Below are 20,723 nucleotides of genomic sequence, written 5' to 3'. Positions count from 1 at the left end.
CCTAATCTCAGCCTCCTAAGTAGTTAGGATTACAGGTGTGCGCCCCCAGCACCTGGCTTACTGAGGCTTTTTGTGACCTACTGTGTGTGCTTTATAAGTGTTCCATTGAAAAAGAGATATAGTTCGTTCTTGTTGGAAATATATAAAAATATGTTTGTATAATATTATTATTTATATATGTACTTATTTACATATACTTACATTATATATAATTGATTTTTTTGCTTTAATTTTTTTCACATGTATTATGGTCTCCCATTGAGTATGGATTTAACCATTTCTTCTTCAAATCTTGCCCTTTTTTGTTACATTAAGCCTATATTCATCTTTTGCATTATATAGTCATGAAGGTGGAAGAGGAGAAAGCTGGGGTAGGAAAGCTGAACCCCACAAGCTATAGGAGGCGACATCCAGATCAAGGTAAAGAGACTTTGAAAACTTGCTGCAAATGCCAGGGTTTGAGAATTCTTTGGGTGTCTTTATAACAGCACTTCCAGCTGGAAACTGAAGAGGTGGTCCCTTTCCTTGATTTACCACAGCAACTTTTTGAAACTGGGGGGAACCAACACTTAACCATGTCTTTAAAGGACCATGCAGCTGGGCAGGAGACAGGAACCTAGAACTTTGTCTATGTGGGTTAAGGTGTAACTTCTCCAACAGAAGCTCATCTAATTTTGTAAACAATGATTAATGCTAAATAATAACATTTAGAAGATTCTGAAAATGGCAGCTCAATTAAAACCAGTACAAGAGGGGATTGAGAGGATATTTCTGTTTTATAGAACTGCTGACTCAGAGGCTCTAAATCTGTTATATACAAACATGGTCCCTGACTTAAAAATGTTTTGATGTGATTTTCTGATTTTATGATGATGTAAAAAGAGAGGCATTCAGTAGAAACCATGCTTTGAATTTTGATCTTTTCTTTGGCTAGCAATAATACTTTCTCATGACCTAGGCAGTGGTGGCAAGCCACAACTCTGAATCACCCAGGCAATCCTGAGGGAAATCAGTGATGGGCTCTACTGTACCATGTTGCTAGGTGAGGATGCTTTGAAGGTTAATACATTAAATGCATTGTCAACTTATGATATTTTCAATTTATGATGAATTTGGGCATAACTCATTGTGAGTTGAAGAACACTTTTACAGAGAAGCAGTGGCAGGACTTAAGAAGAGGCAACCAGATGGCCTGCAGCCCCTGCCATTACCCCACTTGAAAGGAAGTGCTAGCCTTGCTGCCAAGCTGGATGCTTGCTGAGCTGGGAAATGTGTAGGGCTACTTGGGGGCTGTTGATAGATCAAGAAGAATGCAGTGAGGATTTCCTAGAAGAGCTTGGCATGTGTCCAGAGCCAAACTCTCTAGATGTTGACAGTGAGAGGAGAGGACCTGCAGAGCCAAGAAGGAGAATTTGGGGTTGGGGAGGGCAAGTGTCTCCCTATAGTTCACCATCTAAACAGCCATACTCTGATGATTACCATAGGAGTAAGGCAAGGATGAGGCAAGTTAGATCTGGAGCAGAAAGTAAAATAGATATCTCCTCTGTGTTCTTTAATAAACATGTTCTTCATGTGTATAGTCCTGTAATTACAATTTTCATAATCATGTTCCCATGGATTATCCCATTCTATCTTCTCAAAAACCTTGCCAAGCCAGTAGAAAAAGAGTTTTCATTCTCATGTTACGGATGATCGATACTAAGTACCAGAGAAGTAGGATGCCTATGGCCACAGAGCAAGTGAAGGACAATCCAGGAAGCATCCATGGCAGCTGGGTCTTGGGTAAAGGTCTTTCTGATTGACCTGCTGGTTCTCATTTACATTCCTGGTTTTGAGAGCAGAGAATAGGAATTTGACATTGGAAGACTCAAATTTGCTAAGCTCTTAGAGTAGAGCTACTTCTAAATGCTTCTCTCTGTGTCTTAGAATTGTAGCTAAAGAAATATATTGTAGGAGATGGAAGTATAGCTCAGTGGTAGAGTGCGTGCTCAGCATGAGCAAGGCTCTGGATTCAACTCCCAGCACCAAAAATAAAGTAAAATAATAAAATAAAATGTGTAATAAGGGAAGTCACATTATACTGGGGAGGACAGAGAAGAAGGAAGTCCAATCATTCTGATACTATCATAGAATTAACTAACAAATCTATGACAAGCAAGGGGTCTGTCTGAAGCTAAACTACCAGAACTGTATAAAATATATAGTAGTAACAATTAAAAAATGGTCATCAAGATTTCCATTTTCTACTTGGACATGTAAAGAGCTTAAAAATCTTCACTCCCACCCTCACAACAAAATTGCTGAAAATCACTTTTCTTAGATGCATCAAAGAATTGAGGCCACGGGCAAAACACCATCCCAATAATAGGAGAGACAGGCAACTTCAGAGAATACACATCAAGTTATCTGCAGCAGAAGCTGCTGGAGCCAGTAACTGATAGGAGCACTTACATAGCAACTTCAACAAATTGCTGAAGGCTGAATGTGGACTAGTGTTAGAGTTTAAAAAATCCTAAGGACACAGTATAAGCATAAGGAACTCTTACACTTTCGTGAATTTTACATTCAGAAGCCCTACCCAATTCTCTCACTGAAGGGCAGTGAAAAATATTCTCACATTTGGCCAGGAGGAAGGGAAAAGTAAGTAACCATGTTGAAATATGCCCAGAGTATTATCCACAACAAAGATCTATGCAGCAAGGAAAAAAAACTTTGCTAGATCCTAGTCCAATTTGGTGGAAAAGAAATTATCAACTCTAGCCCCTGATAGCCTTCCTGTCTCACTAAGTATGTGTATGTGTGTGGGGGAAAGCACTTTGAAAGTCACAGTTTGTTAGAAGGCAAAAGACCTATAATTAAAGATTATTGAATGCTTCTTCCCCCCATACCTTACTAGCACTTCAACAATAATAACTGTAGATAATAGTTGAAAAAAACACAGAGCTCAGACTCTATTTAAGAAGGTGTTTCTAGGGAAGTCTGAAGAGAACAGATGATGTAGTAATAAGGACACTAGGAGAAACTGAAGCTTCTAACACTTTACTGATATAGCAAATAGTAAACACAACATAACCCCTAGCCACAGAAACATAAAACCTCACACTAGGTAGGCTTAGCTAACCTACCCCAATTCCTATTTGTACCAACAACATCTTTAATTTGTAATTTTGTGATATTGAGGCTCTAATTTGAATCATCCACATGCTGAATACAAAAGCTACATTCCTCTTTTGGACCTTTATATTTTTGTTTCTTTTTGAATTATCAAACAAGGAATTTAAAATAACAATGAGTAATATGCTTAGAGTGCTAATGGAAAAGGTGAACAATGTGCAAAAGCAGATGTGTAATATAAGCAGAGACTCTAATAAAAATGAAAATAAATGCTAGATATCAAAAATCCTGTAACAGAAACGAAGAATACCTTTAATGGGCTTATTAATAGATTGGGCATGGTCAAGAAAAGAACAAGTGATATTGAAGATAGGTAAATAGAAATTTTCCAAACCAAAGATAAAGGAAATGAAAAAAGAAAAGAATGGAATAAAATTTAAAAATACCGTGGGACAATTACAAAAGTAAAACATACATATAATGGAAATATCAGAAGAAGAAGAAAAAGAGAAAGGAACAAAAGAAACATTTGAAGCTAATAACGGCTGAATGTTTTCCAAAATTAAAGACAGAAACCAAGCCGTAATCTCTGAGAAAGTTCAGAGAACACCAAGCAGGATAAACACTGGGAGGGTAAATAATATACTTCTAAATAACACGTGTCAAAAAAGTCTCAAGGAAAAATTTAAAATATTGTGGACTAAGTGAAAATGAGTATTCAACTTATCAAAATTTGTGGGATGCAGTGAAAGCAGTGCTTAGAGGGAAATTTATAGCATTGAATATATATATTAGAAAGAAAAAAGATCTAAAATCAACAGTCTAAGTTTTGATCTCAGGAAATAGAAAAAAGTTCAAAAATTATCTTAAAGCAAGACGAAAAAATTATAAAAATTAGAGAATTCAATGAAATTGAAAATAAGAAGCAATAGGAAAATGAATAAAACTGAAGTTGAGTTTTTGAAAAGATTAATGAAGTTGATAAATTTCTTCCAGGCTTAGCCAAGGGAGAGGAGGTAAGGAGAGGAGACTTACACTACCATTCTGATCCAGAAGACATTAAAAGAATAATGAAGGAATACTATGAATACTAAGTATACAAATTTGATAACTTTGATGAAATAAGTTAATTCCTTAAAAGACACAAGTACCAAAACTCACATAGGAAAAATAGGTAATCTGGAAAGACATTCCTATTAAATAAATAACAACTTTCCAAAAAAGAATGTACCAGGCCCGGATAGTTTTACTAGTGAACCATACCAAATATTGAGGAAAAAAAATGATATAATTCTTTAAAATCTCTTCCAGAGATAGAAGCAGAGGAACCACTTTGTAACTCTTTTCCGTGAGACCAGCATTAACCCAATAATAAAATGAAATAAAGCCATTATGAGAAAAAAAAAAAAAGCCACAGACCAACATCTCTCTGTTTTTTTTTCTTGGTGGTTCTGGCGTTTGAACTCAGGACCTTGCATTTGCTAAGCAGATGCTCTACTGCTTGAGCCATCTCTTAACAGACCAATATCTCTCATGAATATAGATGAAAAAATAAAATATCAGACAAAATCCAATATGATAAAAAATAATTATACACCAGGACCAAGTGGGGTTTGTCTCAGCTATGCAAAACAGGTTCAATATTTGGAAATGAGCTAATGTAATCACATCAACAGGTTAAAGAAGAAAATCATACAATAATGTCAATAATAGATACAGTAAAAGCATTTACAAAATTCGGCATCTATTCATAATTTAAAAAATCTCACAAAACTAGGAACACTTGATGTAAAAAAAATTCACAAAAACCTGAATAGTTCACATCATACTTAATGATGAGAAACTTGTAGCTTTCCCAGTAAGATCAGAAACAAGGCAAGGATATTTCTCTTCACTACCCCTTTTCAGTGCCATATTGGAAATTCTAGCTAATGCAATATGATAAGAAAAGGAAATAAATGTATATAGGAGGGGAAGGAAGAAATGAAACTGTGTTTGTTCACAGATGACATGTCTGTGTGCATAGAAAACTCCAAAAAATCAACCAAAAAACTCTTTGAACTACTAAGTGATTATAGCAACGTCACAGAATATAAAGTTAATATACAAAGTCAATTGCTTTCCTATGTACAAGGAAATGGAATTTGAAATTTAAAACACATTTCCATTAGAATAAAAAAACTTAGTTGAAAATCTAACAAAATATATACAGAATCTGTATGAGAAAAACTATAAAACTGGTGAAAGAAGTCAAAGATCTTTAATGGAGAGATATTTCATGCTTGTGGACAGGGAGATTTAATATTGTTAAGGTGTCAGTTTTCCAAAGTTGGTATCAATCAAAGTCCCAGCAAGTTATTATTTGGGATACTGACAAGTTGATTCTAAAGTTTGTATGGAATGGCAAACAACCCAGAAGAGCCAACACAATATTGAAGAAAAACAAAGAGAACTGACACTATTTAACTTAAAGACCTGTTATAAAGCACAGTAGCCTAGGCAGTGTGGTACTGGCAAAAGAATAGACAAATTGATCATAGAAATAGACCCACAAAAATATAATTAACTTATCTTTGACAAAGAAACAAAGGCAATTTAATGGAAGAAGGATGGTCTTTTCAACAAATAGTGCTGGAACTGGGCATCCATATTTTTATTTATTTTTTATTTATTTATTTTAGGTGGGAAGACAGCTCAACTCCAGCACAAGATTTATTATCTGGAAGAAGCCCTGCAGAGGGGGACCCCAGCAAGAGAGCTGGAGCCCCTCATATTTTAAAAAATGAGTCTATACACAACACTTATACCTATCAAAAAGTTAATCCTAAGTGGAACTTAGGGCTGGCAGAGTGTCTCAAGTGATAAAGCTCTTGCCTAGCAAGTGTGAAGCCCTGAGCTCAAACCCCAGTACTGTCAAAAAAAAAAAAAAAGTGGAGCTTAAGCCTAAAATGTAAAACCATAAAATTTCTAGAAGATAACATGAGAAAAAATCTAGGTGACCTTAGGTTTAGCACTGAGTTTTCAGATACAACACCAAGAGCACAATGCATAAAAGAAAAAATATGGAAAAGTAAGACTCAATTAGAATTAAAATTTCTTTTTGTGAAAGATACTTGTGAAAGGCCATATACTGTATGACTCCAATTATGTGACATTTTGGAAAAGGTGAAATTATAAAGATAGTAAAAGGGAATTGGAGGATGGAGGGTGAATAGGTGAAACAGGATTTTTAGGGTAATCATTCTATATAATAGAATACGTCCTTTTGTTCATTTGTCAAAATTCATAGAAGTATCTATATAATAGACAGAGTAAACCTTAATGTAAACATAGACTATAGTTAATCATGTATCAATATTTGTTCATTAATTGTAACAAATGTACCACATTAATGCAAAATGTTAATAATAAGGAAAACTGGCGGTGAAAGTGATGGTGTTAGTGGGTAAAGATAGAAGTAGAAGGAACTCTGTACTCTTTGCCTAATTATTCTGTAAATCTGAAACTGTACTGTAATTTTATTAATTATCTAACAGTTATTGAACTCAATATAGCACTTACGTTAAACAGAATGTGCTTCCTAAAAAAGTAAGTAATCCCAGCTGTCTCTGTGTGCAGACCTGCTGGGGACTTTATGTGTTACCCAGAATTACATAGCAGTCAGAGTTCTTGGTGAAATTCTGAATTAGAGTTCTTGAAAATTTTAGTTTACAAAGCTGGCTTTGAGAATCCCTTAATAACAGCCTTTTCTGATAAACACTTTTTTGGTAAGTAGTCCACATAGTCCCTGGTTGTTAGCAAAAATGGTGTTCAAATAAAATGCATATGGCTTTCCCATAATAGCCAAAGAGGGAACTCAGCATTTTGGACTACATCCGTGACCCTCTGAGGGACTCAATCCTGGACGATGTGTCAAAGCTGTATCTGGTCATCAGTGCTGTAGATAAGTAAGGATGGGGAGATGTGAGCTCTGCTCAGTTCTAACAGAATTCTAACTCTAGCACTGACGGTATCCCTTCCAGCAATAGCTGAATTGGTTCAAAAATGGAATCTTGTCAAACCCAAACCTTGGAACTTTGGTCCATGTAGTGGATCCCATGTCTTCCTTTACTTCTGTGGCCCCCAACTCTTTGTACCTGGTAGATATGGAGAAATGCCAATGCTTAGCAACTCTGCCTCCTCCTGTCTTGTGCTGTGTTCACAGACTGCCCTTCCATCCATATTGGGCTTCCAATCTCCAGTTACTCTCAAAGAAAAAGTGACCAGAAGGGACATATTTCAGGCCTGCAAAAAGTCCACTGGGGTCTGCGACCAGAAAAGCCGCAGCAGGAACTGGCTGGCCCAGGGAGAAGGAGCAGCAGCCAGGGCAGCAGCATGGATCTTATCAGCAGGACTCGTGAGTTCCCTGAGGGGCACATTCAGGGGAGCCATCCTGCTGGTGGGTCCAGACCAGCAGAGAGGGTCTCTGGGTAATGTGGGTAATGGTCCACAAGGCTCGGCCTTGCCTCTGAGCATGATCTCTGCTGTGCTTCCTTTGCTGACCAGCCTCCCTGTTCATGGACATTTAGGGTCAGCCTGAAATCCTCTGTCTCTCTGCTGACTTTGAAACCTCAACTCTGACCCATTCTGTGTGGATTTCACAATTTAATTCTCAGAATTATTTCCCTCATTTCTAAATTCCTAAAGGTTGTATGGCCACTGCCCTAAGAACCAATAATAGACATAAGTGTTTGGCATGAAGTGCTGTGCTCACTAAACTGAAAACCTTATTTATTACATACTTCCTCTCTTTTTCCTCCCTGAGCTTAAAAGAATGGGGCAGAATTTAGTCACCCTGCATTGTCGAGACACTTCAGAACAACAAAGGCCCCCTGCCATTGACTTAGAAAGAAGAGGGATGGTGTGCACATTAAGAAGTAAGACTCAAAGTCAAGTTGAAATTTGGATGCAAGGGGGAAGGCTGGGGTTCTGAGACAGGACTCAGACCCAGAGTGCCCAACTCCCTCAGTATTTATTGAGTTGCTGTGCATAGCTATTGATCATGAAGCATATGTGGTTTAATACTTAACTTCTGGGCAAAACAGGATATATTTTTAAACTTCTGTGCTCTGCAAAACATCATGTAGCACTATTGAATGTAAGAACAATCATGTGTGCAAGGCATTCATGGTTCTTAGAACAATGCTGGGAGGACACTGTCTTCAGTATCACATCCCATGACCAGAAACTCAGTCTTCCACATAATCTAGCCACAAGTTCATGAACTTCTGATACTCATTACGCTGCATGGCCTCCAACATGTTCCCCTTTTTGTTTTTGTAACAAAGTAAGCATAAAGCTTTACCCAGAAGTCAACACCACCAAAGTAAGCATACAATTATAATGATAGTTCCAAGTAGGCTAAATACATGCATTTAAAAATATTTAAAAGGGTTCAAAGTACAGAGCTTTGAACTCCACCTAGCCCCCAATGCTGTGGATCCAGTCAGCTGGGCATGTCTCCAAGTAGGCCACCATCCACTCCTGCACTTGTCCTACCAGTGCTTTCATCTCTTTGTTGATGCTCTCAGCACACAGGGCAGCCCCAAAGATGAAGAAGGCCACAAGACAGCCCCAATTGGGGACCCCTTTGAAAAGTTCATCAGAGACCTGGGTGAAGCATTGCTGGGCTAAGCCTGGGTCGTCATCTAGTGTAGGTTGGTTATCTCTCCATCCATTGTATGGTTTTATATTTCTTCCTGGAACTCAAACACGATCTAGGATATCAGATTCTTGAATACAACCAGTATCCATGCCCCCATGTTAATAATTTGTCTGGACCTTTCCATTGGCCCAATTTAGAGTATCTCCACATAACTAAAGGCAATGTTTTGGGCAATAGTACAGTTTGTTGAGAATGCTGTTTAAAAGGCACATAGCCGTTATCCAAAAATGTGAAAAAATTTAAGGTTAGTTAAGCTATATGTGATTGAGAACGTGGGGATTCCATGTCTATTCCCCTTTTTTGTTTTAACAATTGTCTCTTGAAGTACACCATTCATACATTCCACAATTGCCTGACCTTGAGGATTAGAAGGTATCCCTGTAATGTGTTGAATATCCCAAATAGCACACAACTGATGAAAACATTTTCCTGTGTAAGCAGGAGCATTGTCTGTTTTAATAGTATGTGATATCCCCCAAATAGCAAAGCATTCTAAACAATGCTGCTTTACATGATGGCTTGCTTTACCTGTTTGACAAATAGCCCACATTGTATGAGAAAAGGTATCTACTGTAACATGAAAGGATCCCAATCTGCCAAAACCTTTTATATGTGTGACATTCATTTACCAAATCTGGTTGGCATGCAATCCTTGTGGATGTACTTCTGTAGGAGCAGAAGTAGGTAGCAATTGACAAGAAGGACAGGATTGGATAATAAATCTTATTTTTTGTCTAGTAAGGTTTGGAAATTGTTTTATGAGAGACTTCGAGGATTGATGTGGCTACTTATAGCTATTTTAACACAAAGGGAGGAAGTGTGTGGGGGGGTAGTCCTATAGGTCCAAGTTGGACACAAGAGGGCTTTTGTTGTCCCTGCTTCTTCTTGTATGTGTGGTTTCTCTGCTGCTCTTTAGTATGCAGAGTTTCTGCATTCCTGGGTGATGTAAGTTTGATTTATGTCATAGAAACTGCTACAAATCCCCTTTTGGGTTGGAGCCCCTAACTGCTGTTAGGGAGATGGGGCGTCCAGATTCAGTCTTTAGCTAATTACTGCTGAGAGGGGGCAAAGAAGAGCCCAAGCAGGAGTCAGGGATCCAAACCCAAGGGGTTGTCTAAGGGTCTGCTGTAGTATAGGTGAGACTGCAAGACCATCTGTAGTTTGACTCCAGATGAGAGGAGACAAAATAGTTTAGGCTGTTAAGGATGCAAGGGCCAAAGCATAGGGCCAAGCCCACGAGGATTAGGGGACCCAGGAAGCAAAGTATCCATAACTAGGTGAAGATGTTTGAGTGTGACTAAATTTGCCTTCTCTTTGTATGTGTCCTCTTTTTCCACACTTAAAACAACCATCATTACTAGGGTGCAAAGCCTGCTTTAATGTAACAGCAAAAACTCCTTGTTGATGTTCTTGCATCCCTACAAATTGACATATCCGAATAAATTCTGATACAGATCCTGTCTCTTTTATTGGCACTAATGCCTTTTTACAGTCTGTTTTAGCATTCTCATACGCCAATTGTTTAATGAGCACATCAGCAGTTTTTTGTGAACAACCTGTCAGTGTACAGCTTTAGTTAAGCAATCTAAAAAATCAGCAAAAGCCTCAGAAGGTCGTTGAAAGCATTTTAGAAAAGATTTATTAGGCTTTCCAGGTTCTGATAAAGTTTGCCATGCGCTACACACACATAGGGAGAACAGTTCATAAGCCTGAGGGTTATAAGTCAATTGTGCCTGTAAGGTTGAGAAAGCACCGGTCCCTGTTAACATTTCAAAGGTGATAGCCACATTGTTTTGAGCATTAAGGCTGGTAGTTTCCTGTGCAAAATCTCCAAAAGCTGTTTTCCATTGTAAATAGAGACCTCCTGATAAAGTCACTTTGGCTATCTGATGCCAATCCCAAGGAGGTACCCACACATTATTTAAAGCCTCCAAAATAGTTAATGTAAACAGAACCTGAACCCTGTTCTCCTTCACACTATCTCTGAGGGCATGAAAAGTTTTTAAATCAAACATCTGATGAACTCTTTGAATTTCCCCGTCAGCTTGTTCTGTAATTGTAGATAACATTAAATCACATGGATCTGTGAAATCAAACATTTTTAAATATTTATTTTAAGCCTTTTGGACAGGAGTCAACTCTTTTGTTTTAGTTTTTTTCACTAAATATACATCAGGTTCCTTTTTAAAGGGGTTAGTTTCTTTCCATTCTTGTGGAGGAGTAGGTAGCAGAGCCACAGTTTGCTTTTTACTTCCATTTTCCTGAAATGGCTCAAGCACTCTTTTTTACCAGTGACCACATAGAAAGTATCTGCACTGGAATATGAGTACCCTCTCTGTGCTCCTTTTGTAATATTTTACCAATACATTCCCAAACTTCAATGTCTAATATCCCCTCCTCCAGAAACCATGGGCAATATTTGAGAATACAGTCAAAAAGCTCTTTGATCTGATCAGAACTTATAGAGGCTCCAGATTGCTTTAAAGGACACTTTATTTATTTATTTATTTTCATTTATTCATATGTGCATACAATGATTGAGTCATTACTCCTCTTTCCCCCCCCACCCCCTCCCTTTCCCCCACCCCCTTCCTCTCCTCCCCACCCCCTCACTTTCAAGCAGAAACTGTTTTACCCTTATCTCTAATTTTGTTGAAGAGAGAGTATAAACATTAATAAGGAGGACCAGGGGTTTTTGCTAGTTGAGGTGAGGATAGCTATATAGGGAGATTCCTAGTATTGCTTCCATGTACATATGTGTTACTTTCTAAATTGATTAAAAAGACACTTTAGAAGGGAAAACATAATGATTAATACTAGACAAATTCTGCCCCATTGTTACCCAGCCTTTAATATCAATACCACATTATCTTCACACCTATAGTTGTGATTCTATAAGGTGGAGTATACACACCTTATTACTTATGATTACCACAAATCTCTTCAGGTCCCTGTCTTCACACCCCACATTGCTTAAGCCCCACATTGGGTGCCACTTGCTGCGGACTTAGAGAGGAGAGGGATGGTGTGCTCATTAAAAAGAAAGACTCAGAGTCAAGTTGAAATTTGGATGCAAGGGGGAAGGCTGGGGTTCTGAGACAGTACTCAGACCCAGAGTGCCCAACTCCTGACCACAAGTTCTGATATTCATTACACTGCGTGGTCTCCAACAGCCCCCAGACCTTCTGTTCCTGAGGAAATCAGGAGTGGGCTAATTAAAAGTCAGTATTTTGTTTCTTCCTATAGAAAGAAAATCATCAATCTTCAGAGATATAAAAAGGACTGGAATCTTTAGACAACAGCTGTGACATTTTATTCTTTCTTGCTTTACTAATGTTCCTGGGGACATACTTTCACCCTTGGCATATCTTAAATTTGCCTAAAATAGTATTTAATTGGTTTCTACAAGGTAGTTTCACTGTCTAGAGCATGGAAAAATGAGTTTATTTTACCATCCACACCTTTAAAGAAGTGTGATCAGTGGCTACATTGTATTGTCTCAGTAGGAAGCATGATACATTGCTTTCTGAAGGCCACCAGAGCCACTCATAACCCTGCAGAGCCGTGTACAATTTCTTCACTGGCACCAACTCTATCAGGGGCTGTGGCTTTTCCAGAGTCAATGTGTTTATGTGGGAAATGAAGTAATGGGTAGCCCTCTTGCAGAGTCCATTGTTAGAGATGGGCTCTAACAAAAATATGCATGCACACACACAAACATATGCACATTTACAAATGAACAGACACAGACATCTACATGTTCAGGGTAGGAACATTACAGACCAAGAAGAAAGCAAGTCTGGTGGGCAGACCTCCAGCTTGGCATGTGGGTTCTGGATCCCTCACATATATTAATGTGTCCCCTATATTTGGGGATAAGGTCACCCACTGAAAATTGAATGTGCTGGTTATCTTCTCAACCAGAGAAGAGGAAAACCCTTTAGAATTGGTGCTGTCTGCTCATGGGAGGACACATTACTGGAGTGGTTATGAATACAGTGCAGCTTTGGTTGCTTTGGTGGTTTCTGGTTCAGTTAAGAGGACGCTGTTTTTAACTGGAAACCAAAGGAGAGAGTGTGTAGAATCCTTTGGATCTTTATTACATTGGGTACCTTTACTCCATGACCTGCACACATACCATTTTCATCACTGACTTGTCCCTGACATGGCTGTGGAATGTGGGAGAGACTGGGAAGGAGGAAATATAAGGCCATGTCTCCCAAGCTGAAGTAAATTAAGGACCCCTTTTAAAGGGAAAATAATTTCTTATTGATCCATGGAAATAAAGTCATACATTTACAGAATTCCAGAGAGCCACATATCCCAGTTTGAGAAATAAGATCTTAACTAATTAGGGTTTTCATGTTATAAAAATGTCTTCCAAATATGTACTATCACTAAAGGAAAGTTTTAATTTTATATCTAGTGAAATAAATCTTTTAAAAATTGTCATCACCAGGCATGGGCACATGCCTGTGATTCAAGCTATTCAGGAGGCACAGGTAGAACAACCATATTCCAAAGCTAACCTGGGCAAAGTTAGCCTAAGACCCTATCTGAAAAACAAACTAAAAATAAAAGGACTGGGAACAAGGCTCAAGTGGTAAAGTGCTTGCCTGGCAAGCATGAGGCCCTGAATTCAATCAGGGGGAAAATCATCAAAACAAAAACACAAAATTTAAATATTCAAGTAGAGCTCACCTCTCCCTAATACTGTGTTTTAGACCCCAGTTCCTGACATGCTGGTTTCAGAGAGCTAAAGTAAATAGCTACAGTGATTTTATTTTATTTTTTTGTAGCCCATGGGAACCGAGTTTGTTCTTGTCATTCTCCCTGGGGTGGTAGAAGGCTCAATCTCCAGTCATTCACTTCTTCCAAGCAAAACAGATGTCAGATATTTGCCACAGATATAAACACTGATCCTGCCACATCACATGGCCAGTGCCAATGCCTTGTGAAAGAGAGAACAAAAACAGTGCCAGAGTAATTTTACCTGCATCACCTGGATGATTGCTAGAATCTCCCTGCCCCCTTTTTTCTGACCAGGTGTGTTTTTACACTCTGACCATCCTGTCTTTTCTGTGAATCCATCCAGACAGCCTAGGCAGGGATCCAGCTGGCTTGGCCACATAGCCCATGTACAGCACCAACTTCAATGGAGAGGGGGATCCTGCAGAATGCGGGGATCTGGGTGGGGAAGAGTGGGAAGGTGTAACTGGACCTGAGCATCAGTGCAAATGAATGATTTAGAGAAGAATAATAGCAAGTATCTGACTAGACAATATGTAAGTAGAGGCTTTATTGCTGTGAAAGCACTCTGCCAATGATAACTCATTAGAAGTAAAGTTTTTTATTAGAATATATATTCATTGTATGGGGGGATTCATTGTGACAATTTCAAATAAGCTTATATTGTACATTGGTTAGATTGCCCCCACCATCTCTCCCCCTTGGCCCCGCCCCCCAGCCCCACTTCAGGCAACTCCAAGAAGTTTCATTGTTCTATTTCATGTATATATATATGAAGTTCATCAACCACGTGCCCTCACCTTAATCTCCTTCATTCACCCTGCACCCTCCTAGAAGTACCTTCCCCCTACCATACCAACTTTAGTCCTATCTTTCATTATTAATATCTAAGTGTTCAAAGGGGTTTCTCAATGTATCCCTGCTATGAGTATACTTTACTTTGGTCCATTCAACCCTTTCCGTTACTTTCCCTTACCCCCTCCCTCCCATTTTTCAATAGCTTTTGAATATAAATCGTTATATCCTCTACCTTCACAGATGTTATTTAATGATATTGTTGATGCTCTATCACTGTTTTCCTTTCCCTCCTTCTCTGAGTTCCATAGAGGAGTTCCACTATTACAAACATGTTCTACATATGAATTTGTATATGATCATGTTTGTTTTTATTTATATGTTTGTCCTTTTGATCTACCTTCCACATACGAGAGAAAACATGTGGCCCTAAAAAAGCTTCTGCACAGCAAAAGAAACAGTCACTAGACTTAAAAGACTGCCCAAAGAATGGGAGAAAATCTTTGCCAGCTATTCATCCCATAAGGGTCTAATATCCAGGATCCACAGGGAACTCAAAAAACTCAACCCCCAAAGAATCAACATCCCAATGAAGAAATAGGTACATGAATTAAATAAGGATTTCTCAAAGGAATAAGCACAAATGGCCAATAAATACATGAAAAATTGTTCAACTTCCCTGGCTATAAAAGAGATGCAAATCAAAACTACACTAAAATGTCATCTCACTCCAGTTAGAATGGCCATATTCAAGGGCAAAGACAATAACAAATACTGGCAAGGATGTAATGAAACAGAAACCCTTATACACTGTTGGTGGGGATAAAAATTAGTACAACCATTATGGAAAGCAGTATGGAGATTCTTCAAAAAGCTATAGATAGAACTGTGTGCCAGGCACCAGTGGCTCATGCCTGTAATCCTAGCTACTCAGGAGGCAGAGATCAGGAGGATCTTGGTTCGAAACTAGCCCAGGCAAATAGTTCGAGAGATCCTATCTTGAAAAAACCCTATCTTGAAAAAACCCTTCACAAAAAAGGGCTGGTGGAATGGCTCAAGGTATAGGCCTAGAGTTCAAGCCCCAGTACTGCAAAAAACAAAACAAAAAAAGAACTGCCATATAATCCAGTGATACTACTCCTGGACATATATCCAAAGGAACATAAGTCAGGATACAGTAGAGACACTTGTATGCCAGTGTTTATTGCAGTACTATTCACAATAGCCAAGCTATGGAAACAACCCAGATGCCCTACAACTGATGAATGGATCAAGAAAAAATGAAATATATAATGGAGTTTTACTCAGCCATAAGGAAGGATGACACCATGTGGTTTGAAGATAAAAGGATGCAATTGGAAGACATGATGTTAGTGAAGTAAGCCAGGTTAGAAAGATAAAAGTCTGTATGTTTTCTTTCATTAGAAGTTTGTAACTAAATGAGAAGTATTAATAATCCTGACTATAAAGTTGAAGCGAATGCCAGGTAATTCAATTTTATTCCTTTCAGAGAGACCAACAAGGATACTTTTCATATATGCCCTAACCACCTAGATGGTTTTGAAATACACATGCCAGCTGCCTGATGCATTAGACATGGTTTGGGGCCCGGGTTTCTATACTTTTCTGTTAGGCTCTGCAGTGCACCTAATTAAAGAACCACCATTCTAAAGAAATTTGACACTTCCTCAAACACATATAAACCTAGGAGAAACCTCTTGTACTTGGGAAAGATAGGCCCACAAACTGGTAAGTATAAATTGGTGTGTGCCACTGCACCTGGTAGCCCGTCTAGGGAACTTACTTAAGTGATAAGTAAAGATTAGCTTAAGAAGATGGCTGGGAGAATTTAAAAAAGGGAAATTTTATACATTTCTTTCTCCCCAAGCTTTATTGGGATATAGTTGACAAGTAAAATTGTATATAGTTAAGATACACAATGTGATTGTTTATGTATGTATAAATTTTGTACAATGATTCTTAATCAAGTTAGTTAACATTCATCACTTTACAGTTACTGTATGTGTGTGTGTGTGAATACAAGATCTCTCTTAGCAAATTTCAAGTATATATAATACAGTACATTGCCACCAGACTGTCATCTAGATGCCTAGGACCTAGGTGTTGATCTTTGATCAACATCTTCCCATCTCCCCCACTCAATCCTTGGTAACCAATGTTCTATGAGTTTAACTTTTTTAGATACTACAAATAAGTGAAATAATACAGAATTTGTCTTTCTGACTTTTTTGTCTTAGCATAAAATCCTTTAGGTTCATCCATGTTGTTACAAATGATAGGATTTCCTTTTTCTAAGGCTTCCTTTATGTCTATGTTTATCACATTTTCTTTATCTGTTCATTCATCAACAGATACTTAGGTTGTTTCCATGTCTTGGCTGTTATGAACATCACTGCAATGAACATGGGAGGGCAGATATCTCTGAGATCCTGATATCAGTTCTTTTTGATATGTACCTAGGGTGGGATTGACATATGAACTCAGGTCCATGGACTTGGTAGGCAAGCACTTTACCACTTGAGTCACACCTCCAGCCCTTTTTGCTTTAGTTACTTTTCAGATAGGGTCTCACATTTTTTGGGGGGGCCATCTTGGACCCATGATCCTCTTACCTATGCCTCCCAAGTATCTGGAATTACAAGTGTGAGCCACCACACCTGACTTACTTTATTGAGATGGAATCTTGCTAACTTTTTGCCTGGGCTGGCCTCAAATGATCTTCCTGATCTTCACCTCCAAAGTATCTGGGATTATAGGTGTGCTCCATCATGCCCATTTCAATACTTATTTCTTGTCTTTTTGATAATAGTCATTCTAACAGGTATAAAATAATATCTCTTTGTAGTTTTCTTCCTTCTTTCCTTTCTTTCTTTGATCTTTCTTTTTTTTGGAGACAGAGTATTGCTATATAGCACAGACTGGCCTTGAACTCAAGATCCTCCTGCCTTCTTCTCCAGAGTGCTGGGATTTGTGATCCCAGCATGTGATACTTGGCAAGGTTTTCCTTATAGTTTTGATTTGCATTTCATGGAAAATTAGTGATGTTGAACAGTTTTTTATATTCAACATCATAAATGTCAGTTGCCATTTGTATGTCTTCTATAGAAAAAAGTGTCCTTTGCCCCTTTTTAAAATCAGATTGTATTTTTGATATTAAATTGTATAAGTTCTTCATATATTTTGGATATTAACCCTCACTAGATATATGGTTTGCAACTATTTTCTCCTGTTATATTGGTTTCCTTTTCACTTTGTTGATTGTTTCCTTTTCTATGCAGAAGCTTTTTAGTTTGATATACTCCACTTGTTTATTTTTGCTTTTCTTTGCCTGTGCTTTTGGTGTAATATATAAAAAAACCGTTGCTAAAACTAATGTCAAGGAGATTTTTCCCAGTTTTCTCTTCTGAGTTTTATGGTTTAGGGGTCTTATATTTAAGTCTTTAATCTATTTTGAATTAGTTTTCGTGAGTGGTGTAAGATAGATGTCCAATTTCATTCTTTTGCTTATTGGATATCCAGTTTTCCCAACACCAGTTATTAAAGTAATTATTTTTTCTTCATTGTGTATTTTTGTCACCTTTGTCAGATATTAGTTGACCACATATGCATGGGTATATTTCTGGGTTCTCTGTTCTGTTCTATTAGTTTATGCGTCTTTATGCTAATAGCATGCTGTTTTGATTACGCTAGCTCTGTAATACAGTTTGAAATCAGGCAGAACACATTTTATTAATTACTGCTTGCATCAGCACAAAAAGGGAGATATTATTTTCCCGTCTTTGGATGAGGAAACTAAAGTTCAAAGAGATGGTGTGTGATGCAGCTAGTAATAATAGTTAGGGAATTAAAACTGGTCTGTTGGCTCCAAAGTCCTTTTCACTGTTCTGCTTTCTTTTCTAAGACATCTTTGGTCATTGGTCAGCCACCATTTTGGACATGGGCTAGTAATTAAATCCTTCCAAAGTAGTCAGTTTGCATTATGGTGAAAGGCATAGGCAATAGGATAATATATCTTCCTTAATCTCTCACTTTCTCTCTCTCTCTCTCTCTCTCCACCTCTTCTCCCCAGTGTGAATATAATTTGGGAACTCGATTCTTAGCAGTCAATCAAGTTTGGCTCAAGCAGAGTATATATGATTAATAGAACCATCAAGATGTGGAGAGAATTGATAAGATCCATATTTTCTGCCTAGGAAAAATGTGTTTTCTTGTCTGAGAATCTATGTTTTTGTTTGCTTTTTGAGACACAGTCATCCTATGTAGCCCAGACTGTCCTCCAATTCTTAATTCTCCTGCCTTAGTTTCCCTAGTGCTGAGATTACAGGAATGTACTACCATGCCTGTTTCTGAGAACCTCTTGAGAGGCCATTAGAACAGGAGAATTAGAAGCAGCTTTAGATATGGTTGCATTTCTGCTTTCCTAGGCTGCTAACAAGAACTGGAACCAAGACACAACTAAGTCAAGTCCAACCTAGGAGACCTTAGAGTCTTAGGATCCTCTACTGTAAGGTGAGAGATTATGTAGGGTGACCAATTATGTCAGTCTGCTCAGGACAGAGGGGTTTCCCAGGATGAAGGAGATAGGACTTTCACTCCTAAAACCAGGTCATCCCCAGGGAAACTGTCTTTTTAAAGCACCAAACTGTCATGAGTTACTAAATGAGCTACAAAGAGATACTAAATACGTCATATGATGCCTTAACATGCTCTTAACAGAGAGTTAGCCCAATTTACAAGCATGGAGCCCATCTTTTTCCTCAAGTGGACATATGTTTGACTGGGCTTTCCTCCCTGATGCTGAGTTTATGAAATCCTTCTGATAGTAGGACCATGAAAAAAAATTGAAGCCTGCTTCTATTTGCCAGGTGTTCAACTACTTACTCTAGGGTTACTAAACATCAAACCACCCAACATAAACTGTAAAGGAGAGAACAGGCTTTCTTTCCAGACATTGAAACCTCACCTAGTTCTGACTTTAAGATGAAGGTTTAAGAAAAGCTTCCTGTTGCTGTTCTTTCCCTGTTTCTGATGAGAAAGGAGCAAGGTTAGGGTAGAAGAACAATTTCTTTCTAAGGCATCTCCTCCACCAAGGAGTTTCTGAAGCAGGCTGTCTTTCAAACAGAGACACAAAGATAATTGGGTTTCTTTTACTTTGAGACTTTCACATGGAGTTGCTTCCTTACCTTTGTCTACTTAGCAATTTAGATCTTGGAAAGAATGGTAGAGAGAATAAAGAAAGGGGAAAAAGAAGGAGAGGGGAAGGGATAAAGATCATTCTAGACCTTTTATGCACCTCCCCCTACTGAAGCAGGGGTAAAAAGGCTAGTTAAAGTCTCCAAAGGAAGCCTATATTTACTGTTCAGTCTCTTCTTCCCTTTTGACACCTTAAGCCTGGGTCCAAAATTACCAATGCATACAACATTCACTCTCCAGCTACAAGGGCTATTCTAAAAACAAAATACAAACAAAAAACTCCATTAGAAGAGAATTCCAACTTAGTGACCTTAAGATCTTAAGGGGAAGGAGTGCCCTACTTTGCAAATGAACCAATGAAACTTCTTTTCTGAGGTTCTTGATGGTTCTATTACTCATATGCCCTGCTTGAGTCTAACTTGATTGACTGCTAAGAACTTGATTGACTTTCTAAACTATATTCACATTGGGCTAAAGGGTGTAAACCTGAGTCCATGACACAACACCCACATTGTGGGAATGTCCATGCCTCTGCCTAAATGTTTATAAATTTCCAGTGGCTTCTAACCTCAGTATTATTCTGATTCAAGCTCCTGCCTGGGGAGCATTCAGTCTTGCTGTTTCATCTCCTGTAATCAGTTAACCTCTTTCCCTTCCAGATCAGCTCAGACATGAAGTCTTTGGTTCCCCCAAATTGGGTCATTTAAGGCTTATATATAAATATCAGGCTTTGTTGGAGGGTCAAAGCATGGAGGGGTTTTACATTGCAGAGGCATACAATTTTTAAAATGAGATACTAGATATCCCTATTCTTAAAAATCCTCTGGCCAAGTTTCCTTTGGCCACTTTTCTCTGCAGTTTCATTCTCCTACTATATTTTTGGCACTTCTAACCCACAGTCACTGTCCTCTTGGGTCTCCTCCTTACACCTCCTTGTTGTTATTTGTGAACTTCCTCAAGATCTCTTTCTTGGCTTAGAGGTTTTTTTTTTTTTTTTTTCAAGTTTTTAAATTTTTATTATTTTGGTGGGACTGGGGTTTGAACTCAGGGTTTCACACTTTCAAAGCAGGTACTCTACTTTTTGAGCCACTCTTCCAGTCCATTTTGCTCTGATTATTTTGGAGATGTAGGTCTCACAAACTATCTG

At 38.3% G+C, this 20,723-nt stretch overlaps 1 protein-coding gene across 1 annotated transcript in view; it reads left to right on the top strand.

Annotated features, from left to right (window-relative positions):
• The window catches only part of Slc4a5 (solute carrier family 4 member 5), a 135,393-nt gene that overhangs the window by 26,671 nt on the left and 87,999 nt on the right, over positions 1-20,723 (top strand). Inside the window, exons 3-4 of the mRNA XM_074050025.1 lie at positions 343-420; positions 7,319-7,510. Coding sequence (XP_073906126.1) covers positions 345-420; positions 7,319-7,510 — 268 coding nt within the window. The 5' untranslated portion in view covers positions 343-344. The remainder of the gene's footprint in view (positions 1-342; positions 421-7,318; positions 7,511-20,723) is intronic.

This window comes from Castor canadensis, chromosome 12 (genome assembly GCF_047511655.1).
Source record: "Castor canadensis chromosome 12, mCasCan1.hap1v2, whole genome shotgun sequence".
NCBI lineage: Eukaryota > Metazoa > Chordata > Mammalia > Rodentia > Castoridae > Castor > Castor canadensis.
The sequence above is the reverse complement of the archived record's forward strand: the minus strand, read 5'-3'. Positions and strand labels throughout refer to the sequence as shown.